Below are 12,476 nucleotides of genomic sequence, written 5' to 3'. Positions count from 1 at the left end.
CCTTTTCCTGATGGGGGTGAGTGTGGGGGCAGAAGAGACCTGCTGTATTAGCAGAGTGAATATAATGGCGTCACTGACCTCTTCCCTCCTGTGGACTCTGCACAAGTCTTAGATTCTGAGCGTGGCTCCCATTTTCCTTGTTTAGTCCTCCAGCTTGTGGAGGTTAATGGATTGAAATGCCGCTGTGTTGCATCTCCCCTGAGTCTAAGAGGTTCTTGAAGTTTCCGTGTTTAGATAGCAGCAACCAGAGCTAAGAAGGTAGAACCGTTTCCTAGTATGAATATGATCCCTGTGGCAGCCTCCTGCCCCCTCCCCCATAAATTCAGGCGTTTACTTTTTTTTGCATTACTGAAATACATGTTGTCTCTAGAAGCTTGTCATAGCTTTTTTTTTTTTTTTTTGCCTGTAATGAAAAATGGGGAGTTAATATAGGTCGTATGCCTGTGATATTACTAATACTCCTTAGTAACCATTTAAAACATTAAATTTTATCTTAATGTCAGAATTTCATATCCCTGTAGGGTATCATTTGAGGGTGATTTTGTAGGTGGGCATTAATCTCCATTACTTTATGCACAATTATTTTCATAACCCCAGCTCTATCTTCAGCTGTCTGACAGTGACACAAAATCCTGTCTGTCCTCCCTGCTCCTCCACTCTCCCCACATCTCCTGTGTTCTTCCTCTCAGGTAATAGAGGCCACACAGGGAAAGATTTTCCTTAGACTTGATCATTATGATCTAAAACAATTGTTAGTTAAAATGACAGAAGATGTAAATAACTTCTTTTGATGTAACCCAATTGACCATTTACACAGAATGTTTTAAAAACATATTTTAGGGTTTGAAGCTGGCTGGTTACACAGTTTCACATTTTAAGATTTAGTGTTTGCTCATCTATCATTGTATAAATAGTGATGGGTCATTTTCATTTAATGTTGTTAAACTTGACTCATCTTGTTACTTTAATTAGCAGTTCTGAGAGTATAGTAAAGGTGGAAGTTATCATATTCTTTGTGGTGGAAAATTAGTGTACTTTGACCTATTATAACTGCATTTACATATTTAGAGATAATTACTTAAGAATTCTGACACTTGTCCATACCTTTTCTGTAGTCAAACATAAAGCCTGTGTACCTGTATATACATTTTTTTTTTTAAATGGAATTGGCAAGTTACATGGAAGTCCCTCCAGGTCAGTTGCATGTACATGTGACATGTTTGTGATGGCTGCGTAATTGTGCATGCTGTGGATCTGTCAGTTCTTTGGCCATTCTTTGATTGAGTTAGATTGTTTTCTGTTTTCAGTTAAAGGAAAATTTTCTGCAGACAATTAACTGATGTAATAGGATTTATTTAGCGATTATTGGGCAGCATCCAATCTAGCAGATAGAAAAGAGCTCCAAAGAGCTGTACAAAGGCAAGAGATTTTATAGATCAAAGTGAGCAGGAACAAGGGAGTTAGACTGGGCATTTGCTCATGGGTTAAAGCAGGGTTACTGCCTTACATGGAGCAACGGGAAGTCTTGGAGCTGAGCAGGCAAGTGCTGGTTGTTTGACCTTGGCCTGTCTTTCCTGGGAGAGCCGAGCATAGACCCTTTGTTAAGGTTTGGTTTGCTGACGTGGCGCTTAGCATGAGCGACTCCATCTTGGGCCTAGTCTGGTTACTTTAACAGTCTTTTGCCTCTGCGACAATACTGCCATGTCTTTCAAGCTTTGCCTTCAGACTGTACTGCTTACTGTTCCTTCTTGTTATAGTCATCTATCACCCCATTCCTTACATATTTGAACATCAGGCTTTTTGTGACTCCACTACCATCCTGTCATGGTTCTTAGTGGTTTCAGTAGCAGCTGCACCATTTTACATCCCAACCAGCTGTGCACAAGGGTTCCAGTTTCTCCACCTCCTTGCCAGTGCTTGTTATTTTATGTTTGATTGATAATAGCCGTCCTATGGGTGTGAAGTCTTGTCTCCTTGGCGTTTCTATTTGCATTTCAGTCACTATCTTTGTTGGCTTGCCGGTAACACGTGTAAATCTGGTCAGTATCCTCCTCCTGTGACCACACCCTCCTGGTTTCGTCTGTCATCGCTGACCCCTCTCTCATGCCCCCTTTGCCTCCTCAAGTCCTCTAACTGTGGTCATGTCCCACGATCTGCTCCCTGCACCTCTTCTCACTCTCAAGGCCGTCTCTGCCAGTCTCATGGCTGTCAGTGCCATCAGTGTGCTGAGAACTCCCAAAGTTACCTTTCACAGAACTGAACTATTCTTTCCCCAAACCTGCTCCTCCTGCACTCTTCCCTTTGTTAGTAAATGACACCTCAGTTTTTTTTTCAACGCCTCAAGCCAGAAACCTTAGAGTCACTCTTGACTCCTCTCTCTCACTCTTGACTCCTTTCTCTCACTGTGTGTAAGGCTGTAGCTTCAAAACAGGCAGAATCAGGTCATTTCTCACTACCTCCTTCATCCTCATTTGGTCTAAGCCACTGTCATCTCACAGCCTATCCCTCCAAAGGCTCCCAACTCGTCTCCCTGCTCCCGTGGCAGCGGAGTCATCCTTTTTATGGTGAATCAGAGGATTCCCTCATTTCAGTACAGTTCTCACGGTGGCCTGCCAGGCCCTTCAGGATCTGGCCCCCTTCTCGCCAAATCCTCTCTGACCTCCTCTCTTTTCCCTGCCCCCCTTCCTCCCTGGGCTCAGCTAGAATGTTCTTCCACGAATCCATATGGGCCTCTCTCTCACTGTCTGCTCATAGCTTCTGAGACGCCTTTCTCAACCACTTTATAAGGCAGCAGCCCTCTCCTCCCACAGTATTCATTTCTTCTGACCTGCTGTATTTGTCTCCGCGGCTCCTGGATCCTCATGATGTTTAGTTATTTGTTTATCGTCTGTTTACCCCTCACGTTTTGTTCACGACTGTGGCTCCATCGTCTGGAAGAGTGCTTGGTGTGAAGTCTGTGTTCAGTAAATGTGTGGGAAATAATGACTGACTGAATCCTGTTCATATGTGCTTAACATACACTTGTTTTTCTGTAGAAGAGAGTTCAGAGTGTGGGATTGCAAAGAGTTTGTGTGTGTGTTTTTTTTGAGGAAGATTAGCCCTGAGCTAACTACTGCCAGTCCTCCTCTTTTTGCTGAGGAAGGCTGGCCCTGAGCTAACATCCGTGCCCACGTGGGACGCCTACCACAGCATGGCTTGCCAAGCAGTGCCATGTCCACACCCGGGATCCGAATCAGTGAACCCCAGGCCACCGAAGCGGAACGTGCACGCTTAACCGCTGCGCAACCGGGCCGGCCCCATGTGTTTGTGTTTTAAATATGGCTGGGTTACTTCACTGGACTCTGGATAGTGTGGTCTTTTACATGTTTTTAAAACTTTTGCATGAAAATTGGTATGGCTTCATTTTAATCTTTATTACAAGTAAAGGAGAACATATTGCGTGTATGTATTAGCACCTGCATTTCCTCTTTTTTGGCTTTTCTGTACTTATTCTTTGCCCAGTTTTTGTGTTGCTTTTTTTTTTTTTTAATTTGTAGGGGCTCTTTGTATATTTTGTCATGTGTTTTTTTTTTCCGTTTGATTTTTAAAAATTTTTTCACCGTGCAGAAATGTTAAATCATTAAAATTTATGTAGAAGAATAAATCTGTAAGAATTGGTAAGAAAATTTTGAAAAATATGGATAATGAGGATCTTACCAGGTATTTAAAGCAGTGGTTCCCAAACATTAGTGTGCTTAAAAATCACATGGCCGCTGTTTAAGAATGAGTCTGCCACAGAGCCTTAATTCATAGGCATGGGGAGGTGAGGAGCGGGGGAGACGCGGTTGAGGAGTCTCACTGTACATACTCTGTAAGGTAACTGATGCAGTTGGGAAGCACTGCTGTCAGTCTGCTGTATCTGGAGTAGTAGGGTATTAGCAAAGCTGTAGACAAATAGATCCCGGAAACAGAGCAGCGTCCAGAAACAGATCCCAGTACGAATGAGAACTTCCTGCTGAAGGTGACGTTTTGGTTAATTAAAAAAGTGAGTGGTTTATTTAATGAACGGTTCAGGCAGTTCATCTGAAAGGAAAAGTTAGCTTTCTACCTTACACAATGTAGGACAAGTAAACTCCATAGTGATCAAAGATCTAGATGTAACATTTGCGTAAATTCTAGGAAAAAAAATAAAGCATACCGTTGGTTTAACCCTGGGGTGGATGAAGCCTTATTAAACTAGAGTGGAAACCTAGGGGCTGTGGAGGAAAAGGTGACCAGATGTAATTGTCCAGGTTTGCTTTCTGAAAGGGGGATGCTCACCTTGTTTATCTGAAACCTTTTAGAGAAATTTTATGTCTTCGCATGTGGCTGGTACATCGAGGCTGCGTTTGACATTACTGAACTCTTCTCCTTGCTTCTCCCCTCCCTTGGCTTTCGCGACACTGCCTCTCCAAGTTCTCCTACTTTCCTAGTCTTTTCAGTGAGATTTTCCTCCTCTCAGTCTTGGCACTGCTTTCCCTTAAAAGTTTTCTGTCCTTGCACTTCATCTTGGAGATTTCCTCCGTGTTCTTTTTGGGCAGTCTCGTCCGGCCTCTTATTGTGTGTGTATGCTTCTAGCTTTGACCCCTCTTAAGTCTCACGGTTTATATGTTTGGATGACTCACAGGCATCTTAAACCCGTTACTTTCGACTTGTGTTCATCTCCTGTCCACCACCCATCCAACCGTGGCTCACCATCTGTCCCAGTGGAAGGCAGCAAAACTGTATTGCCTCCTTTCACTGCCGCTGCTCTAATTCATGACTGTTATGTTCATGATTCAGATGTGGAAACCACGTCACCATTTGAACAGAATGATTTCAGTTGTTGGGAAGGGCTGGAGGAGCTGCCGCTCCCACTGCCACCCTCCGGACACTCAGGAGCTGGGAATTCCAGCTGCCGGCTCCCTGCCACACCACCTTAGCCTCCTGATCGAGGAGTAAAGGATTGTTTCAGCGATCTTTTATGTAATTTCGTTGCCTCCTGTTTCTCTGCCTTCAGGTTATCCTCTGCATACAGTTATTTTCTAAAACTGTGTGTTTGTGTACGTTGAAATGTGGAGTACATTCCTTCCCCAGCATCGAATGCCACCACAATTTGGCCTTTACAGTTTGAGGCCTGTAACACCCTGCCCCTCCTCTCATCTCCTCATCCCCACCCTGCTCTACTGGGTGGCTGGCTGTTTCCTGAGCACCTGCTTCTTTTGGTGCTTGTTCAAATTATGTGGTGTCATCTATTAAAAATCTGTGTTCCTGTTCCCTCCCCCAGCCTTTAAGGTCATAATATGTTGTTATTTGATCCAAGAAGACTTCTCAGAAAATGCCAGAACTTGCCTCTCTACCTTTTACTGTATTCTTCCTGAAGTGCTGCCTACACTCAATGATTAGTACTTATTAAAACTTTTATAGTTTTAGCTCGCTCTTTCAGCACCATGATCCATTTTGAGTTAATTTTTTGTATAATATAAGAAAGGGCACCATCTTCATCGTTTGAGGTGTAGCTATGTAGTTGTTCCAGCACCATTGGTTGAAAAGACTATTCTTTCCCTGTTAAATGCTCTTTCTGCCTTGTTGAAAATCAGTTGTCCATAAGATGGGAGTTTATTTCTAGTCACTTCTATTCTGTTGATCTGTGTGTCTTTCCTTTGGCTGGGACCACACGGTCTTGATGTTACTGTTGCTTTGTAGTAAGTTTTGAAATTGAGATAGATGAGTCCTCCAGCTTTGTTCTTTTTCAAGATTGCTTTGACTGTTCTGGCTGCTTTGAATTTCCATGTGAATTTTAGGCTCAGCTTACAAATTTCTGTATAAAAGCCAGCAGAGATTTTGGTAGGGGTTGTGTTCAATCTGTACATCAGTTTGAAATGTTGCCCTCTTAACAATATTAAGTCTTATAATCCATAAACAAGGGATGTTTTTCTATTTATTTAAGTCTTTAATATCTTTAAACAATGTTTTGTGGTATTCATAGTACAAATTTTGTACTTCTTGTTATATCTAATCCTAGGTATTATTTCTATTAGTGTTGTAAATATAATTGTTAACTTCATTTTCTGATTATTCATTGCCTGTATATAGAAATGATTTTTTATATTCATTTTGTATCCTGCAACCTTTGCTGAACTCTTTGTTAGTTCTCTTAGCTTTGTAGTGGATGCCTTAAGATTTTATATATATACAGTCATATTGATAATGTGTGGATACAAATAGTTTTAGTTACAGTTTTACTTTTTAATTCAAAGTACAAATATGCAAAATTAAATTTCAGAGAGAGTACTTACTGAGATAACATCATTTTCCTGGGTTATTAAGGTACAAATTATGTGCCTTAATTCTTTGCAGCTCTGATGTCCTGGAAGTAGTAGGACCATTTGTTTTCAGCGTGCCATTTTCCTACACAGAAACATTCAAAGGCTCTTCATGCCCTATATGGCAAAAATCTAGATTCTCTGGACTCATTCTCCAGAGTACTACACAATACATTCTCAAAGAAAATAGCTTGGGATGGTGAGCGGAGCCTGGGGATCATCTTGGGGGGGGGTCTTGGCTTCTCACCAGCTGTACATGGGCAAAGTTAGAGGTGTTCCTTAGCTTGTAAAATTGCACAGTTGGCCTTCTAGTTTGTAAAGCATGGGTTCCTTTAGTTCTTTGAATGTATTTATAGTAGCTGCTTTGGTGTCTTGTCTGTGAAGTCTGATGTTTGGGCCCCTCCAGGACAGTTTCTGTTGCCTGTTCCCCCCCATGTATAAGTTGTAATTTCCTGTTTATTTGCATGCCTCATAATTTTTTCTTGTAAACTGGACATCAGATGGTTTGTAGCAATTCTGAATACTGATTCTCCCCTCCCCTTTCTGTGGTTTCTTGTTGTGTTGTTTGCTTGTTTATTTGTTTAGTGACTTGGCTGGCCTGTGTCGAGTGGGGGAAAATCTCCTTTCTCCCCTTCCTGTGTTCTCATGGCTGGACTAATAATGAAACTGACACCAGACCAGATTAAGAAGAGAAGAACCCAGTTTAATACATACATGTGGAGATCGTAGAGAAATGATGCTGGAGAGTGAACAAAAGCGGGCAGTATATGTGTCTTTTATACAAAGAAACAAATTTGTGAGGAATGCCAGGATAAAGTAACTGAGATTTCAGGTACGGAATTAGTGAGGAGTTTAGGCTGGAAGGAGTAAATTAACCAGGTTGGTCTCTGCGGGCTTCTGGGCCCTCAGTCCCCGGGCTCTGGTGAGGAGGCAAGGAGGGCCCCTTTCACCCGGGAGATTCATTTCCTGCTTTCGGGGAAACAGACACAGGGGGGTCAGAATACAGCTTTTGCTTCTCAAGTAACTTTAATTCAAAATAATCAGTATACTACTGTGGGCTGTTTTGGGGTGGCCTGCCCTGGGCCCCAAAACCTATTTCAGTGAAGGTTATTTTTTCTGAGTGCGCATCCTCTGGTGTTGCTCCTCAGAGGGCACAGCCTGGGGACCCCAGTTTCCTTGAAGGGCCTTCTTCCCGGGTGACAGCAGTTTTAGGAGGGCTCTCTTTAACTGTCTCTTTCCCAGATCTCCTTGTGAAATTTCTGCCAAGTCTGCCTCTGTCAGTATCACACCCAGCAGTTATTCTCTGCCCACAGCCAGCCGATTGCTGTATTGTTTTCAGCTAAGCCCGGGGCCGGAACTTGCCCCACAGTGTGATCCAGTTAGATGGCCTTTGTAGGGGTTGTGTGTGAGGCCAGTCTGAGCTGTCCGACTCAAGTTCTTCTTAGGCATCTCTGTCCCTGATGCTCTCTGTTACACTTCCTGTTGGTCTGCTCTTGGGCTTGTTGCTGTCGTGGAGGTACCAGTCTCCATTGTTTTCAACAACGTCATTAGGCTTGAGCCTCCCGGATCTCAGGCCACCTGCAGTCAGCTCTCTTAGAGATTGCTTAGGGTTCTCTGTTTTTACAGCCCGCTTCTCTGGCCTTTGCAGATCTCTGTGCCGTTGCTCCAGAGCCGGGGGGGACAGCAGCTTGTCCTTTGCTTTGCATGTGGAGTGCTGGCTGTGGCTGTAGCCACTGGTCCTCTCGGTTTGCAGTGTCTGCCTTATGAACGAGCTGAGGCAAGATGATTGGTGTCCGCTGTTCTCGGCCTGCCGCGCCTCGGGTAGAGCTTCTGCCCATGAGTAGGAACCGGGTGGAAGGAGGGATTCCCCAGATCTCTTGGCTGCGCTTGCCTGGAATAGAATTTCTACACTGTGGAGGCTGGGTTAGGAGATGAGAAACGCTAGATATCATAGCCCTGGATTTGGAGCTGGGGGAGTCATTAGTTAGTATTTGCTTCACTTTTGTTTCCTCAAAAATGACACTATTACCCACGTGCCACATGAAGGCTGTTTCTCTACCTGGAGTGCCTTTCTCCCCCACATAGGCACAGGGCTCACCCTCTCTCTTCCTTCTCTCTCTGCTCAGATATCATGTGCCAGAGGCTCTTGTGGACCACCCGTATGCTAGAGCGCCTCTCCAGCCTCGCCCGGCACTTTGTATGTCCCTCGGCTGGGTTTGTTTTTCCTGGTAGGATGTATCAGCACCTGACAGGCATACGTTGTGTTTGCCTGCCTCTCCCAGTGAGCGTATAGGCTCAGGAGAGAAGGCACTTAGACTGTGCTAGTCCCTGTACTTAGAACAGAATCTGACAGTAGTAGATGCTCAGTGAGTCTGATGAACGCCAGTATAAAATGTCCAAAGTTTGCTGCCTTCGTGCCCCACAGTTTAACCTGCCTAAATTGGAAAATATCTAGAGCTGCTCTGGAAAGTGAATTTCATGTTGTTTGCCAACTCCACTTGCTTGTTGCTGCCTAGGTTGAGAGAACCGGCTCATGGGAAAGAAAGCAGTGATTGTTTAGTAGTGGCTGTGGGGCCACAGGAGAGGAGAATGTGGCATACACGTGAGGTACTGGTCATCCCCAGTGTAATGAGCCACTGGAGGGCAGGAGATGGCGCACTTTGGGGCTCCATTCTTTTGTAGGTCTTCTGGCTTTCTCCGTCCTTGCCCTTGGCAAGTGTTTGTGGATACTTAACGTTAGGTTGGAAAAGAGCCACCTGTTTACAGAATGTTGTGGCAGCTGTTCTGTGGTCATTCCATTGTTAATAGATACATACAAATGGGTCTCTTAGAAATATCAGGAATGGACAGGACATTGCTGGGGCCAGTGTATTAGCTGCTGCTTGATGGAAAAAAATCGTCATTTTCCTATCTAATATGAAGAATTTTTCTTTAAAGTTATTTAAAAATGATTTTGAACTAATACTTCTTTTTCTTCCTTCTAGATTCTTACGGAAATCTGTTAATTCTGCTTTTTGAGCACTTATGAATAACCACGTGTCTTCAAAACCGTCTACCATGAAGCTCAAACAGACCATCAACCCCGTTCTTTTATTTTTCATACATTTTGTAATATCACTTTACACTATTTTAACATACATTCCATATTATTTTTTGTCTGAGTCAAGAAAAAAACCAAGCCAAATTAAAGCAAAGCCTGTAAGTTCAGAACCCGACTCTGCATACAGATCTGTCAATAGTCTGGATGGCTTGGCTTCGGTATTATACCCTGGATGTGATACACTAGATAAAGTTTTTATGTATGCGAAAAACAAATTTAAGGACAAAAGACTCTTGGGAACACGTGAAATTTTAAATGAGGAAGATGAAGTGCAACCAAATGGAAAAATTTTTAAAAAGGTAAGATATCTTTTGTTGCCTTTGAAGTCCCTCTGAATGAATGGTGGCAAGGCACAAGCCCGGCCTGCTTGTGTTAGAATTTTTTTTTTAAAGATTGGCACCTGAGCTAACAACTGTTGCCCATCTTCTTGTTTTTCTTTTATTCTTCTCCCCAAAGCCTGCCAGTACATACTTGTAGATTCTGGTTGTGAGTGCCTCTGGTTGTGCTATGTGGGACGCTGCCTCAGCGTGGCCTGATGAGTGGTGCCATGTCTGTGCCCAGGATTCAAACTGACGAAACCCTGGGCTGCTGAAGCAGAGCACGCAAACTTCACCACCCTGCCACGGAACCGGCCCCTGCTTGTGTTAGAATTTGCTGATGTTGCAGGAGAAACGGGCAGGATGGGCCTAGACTACTCGCATCCCTTTCTATCCTCCAGCATGGCTTTGTTCCTAGTTTTCCATGTTGGGAATGCCCACTGGTGAGGGTGCTTCTGAGCCTGAATGTTCCCCAGGGCTTGGAATAGAGCATCTCGGCAGTTTGGGGCATGAAAGCGTATTCCCGGGTAGTTCCGGAAGCAACGGTGTGCGCTTGAAATTGCTCTGTGTTTTGGCGTGTGACCTGCTGTTTCTGATTTTAACGTAGGTTCCATTGGGCGCCAAATGTCTTGGTACTTTGGTTGTGGCAATTGCGTGGTTTTTCAGAATTTCTTTTCACAAGTATGGAACAATCTGCCTTTTGATTTGAAACAGAGAGTAAGGCGTTCTTAAAGGCAGTGTAACATAGTGGTTAAGAGCCTGGACTCCAGATCCTATAGGTTTGAATCTCGGCTTTTCCACTTAGCAGCTTTGTGACTTTGGAAAAGTTGTTTAACTAGTTGGCCTCAGGTTCTTTATTTGTAATGTGGAGGTGAAGATGATTGCTGTCATTTATTGGCGTTTCTTCTGAGCCAGGCTGTTTTAAGAGCTTTCCATATATCAACTTAAGACTTACAATAGCGCTATGAGTTGGTATTATCATCCTTACTTTACACAGGACAACACGGAGGCACAGATAGATTAGGTAACTCACCCAGGGATTCATAGCTGGCAAGTGGTAAAGTCAGGACTAGAACCCAGGCTGTCTCGCTCCGTATGCCTTAATCTAATCCCAGCTCTCAGAGTGGTTGAGAGGATTAATTGAATGTGTGTGAGTGTATACGTATATATACACACATAATATATGTAGAACAGTTTGTGGCATCTAGTGTAAATGCTCTAGCTTTTATTATCTTAATATCTTGGGATTTCAATGGGCCGAATTATATGAGTGACCATGAAGACTCGCATCCTGGGTTAGGTTAGCACTCTGCAGGATAGGAAGTACAGAAATGATGTGAAAGTGCTCCTTATGAACTTGGGTACATGACCTTCCTATAAGCAGTTCTTGAAGCTCCAGTAGGTAAAAATGGAAGGTGAAGTTTTTTAGAGGCAGTAAGGTGACCTGTAGTTGGTCGATAATTTGGTCAGGTTATAGGTTTACTATCTGTGTAGGCAAAGCTGTTTTTCTCTCGTCCTTTTTTCCAGCCACATCCTGACTCTTGCTGCCTTTCTTCTCAGTCGTGAAGGAGCTCTCCAACCTTGGAGGAGAGGCCAGGTGATTGCATTTTGGCCTGAGATGCCTAGAGCTCTTCCAGTTGCTGCAGGCCCAGGGCGTGCTGTGTGACTGACTTAGTGGCCCGATCATTTTGCTCTTAGTGTACAAATTCCTTGGTCATTTTCTTCTGAATGTCAAGGACATGGCAAGCAAGTTAATGTCAGTAACTCCTAGGAATTAAAAAAACGTTATTTGACCGTAGAAAACAGAATCTGTAAGTATTGCTCACCTTGAAGTAGAGGGATCTTTTATCTTGTTATGCCTGCGAAGTCCTGATGTACACTCGGTCTGGCATTCCTCGTGCCCCCTTGGTCTCAGAAGTGGTTTGGATGAATTATATGGTCATTCTGTTTTTAAAGCATATTCGCTGTTTTTTTGCTGACTTAGCTTTGCCTCACTTGAATGAATTTTTTCTACTAAATTAACCTAAGATCTGGCTGGAGTTAATAGTGCGTTTCTAGAAGTTGAAGTCGTGTAGTTAAGTGTGCCTGATTATTCTTCTCTAGTCTATAGGTTATAATTTGCAAAACATTGTCATATTGTTGCCTGATTTTTGTCATTGAGTTGCAACTTTTTATGGTATGCCATCTTTGATTCTGTCTTTGAGAGATCTGGTAGTTTGAAACAAAGGCACCAAAACCACTACATTTTCTAGTAAAAGTTTCCTACTCCTTTGTCTGCTATTCTATGCTGCTCATATTATCTCCAAAAAAACATTCGTTTTTGTCTTTCGATTTAATGCTATTTGAATTCAAAGATTGGGTTCTCTTATTTTTAATCTGAGCATATATAACAGAAGTCCTATTTTAGCAGGAAGCTTAATTTTTCTGCAGTGTCCTTCACATGTTATAGGCATTTTTATGGGGCTAGCACAATTTTTCAGTACTCATAGTAGCAAACTAGTTCCCAAGTATGGAAAAAGGAGAATAATATGGTGACTATGGAATGTCTTCTTAATTCAGGTATCAGTATAATTAAGAGAAAATAAAATTCTAAGGGCTGTCATAGTTGTTCCTTAAATGTGGCTGGATGCACGAAGGACACAGGGAAGTTTTTTTCCCCTTTGTGTGTGGTGTGTGTGTGTGAGTGAGTGTACATGGCTTTTTCTGCCCTGTCCTGACCGTGGTGCCTTTGTAGTC

At 43.1% G+C, this 12,476-nt stretch overlaps 1 protein-coding gene across 2 annotated transcripts in view; it reads left to right on the top strand.

Moving 5' to 3' along the window:
- Positions 1-12,476, top strand: part of ACSL3 (acyl-CoA synthetase long chain family member 3) — a 72,773-nt gene that overhangs the window by 31,032 nt on the left and 29,265 nt on the right. For both annotated transcript variants that reach the window (XM_046644059.1, XM_046644058.1), the window contains one exon: positions 9,308-9,722. In XM_046644059.1, the coding sequence (XP_046500015.1) occupies positions 9,348-9,722 (375 nt within the window). In that variant the 5' untranslated portion in view covers positions 9,308-9,347. The remainder of the gene's footprint in view (positions 1-9,307; positions 9,723-12,476) is intronic.

Source organism: Equus quagga, chromosome 17 (assembly GCF_021613505.1).
Source record: "Equus quagga isolate Etosha38 chromosome 17, UCLA_HA_Equagga_1.0, whole genome shotgun sequence".
NCBI classification, from domain to species: Eukaryota; Metazoa; Chordata; class Mammalia; order Perissodactyla; family Equidae; genus Equus; species Equus quagga.
Note: the sequence above shows the minus strand (reverse complement) of the source record. Positions and strands in the feature narration are given on the sequence as shown.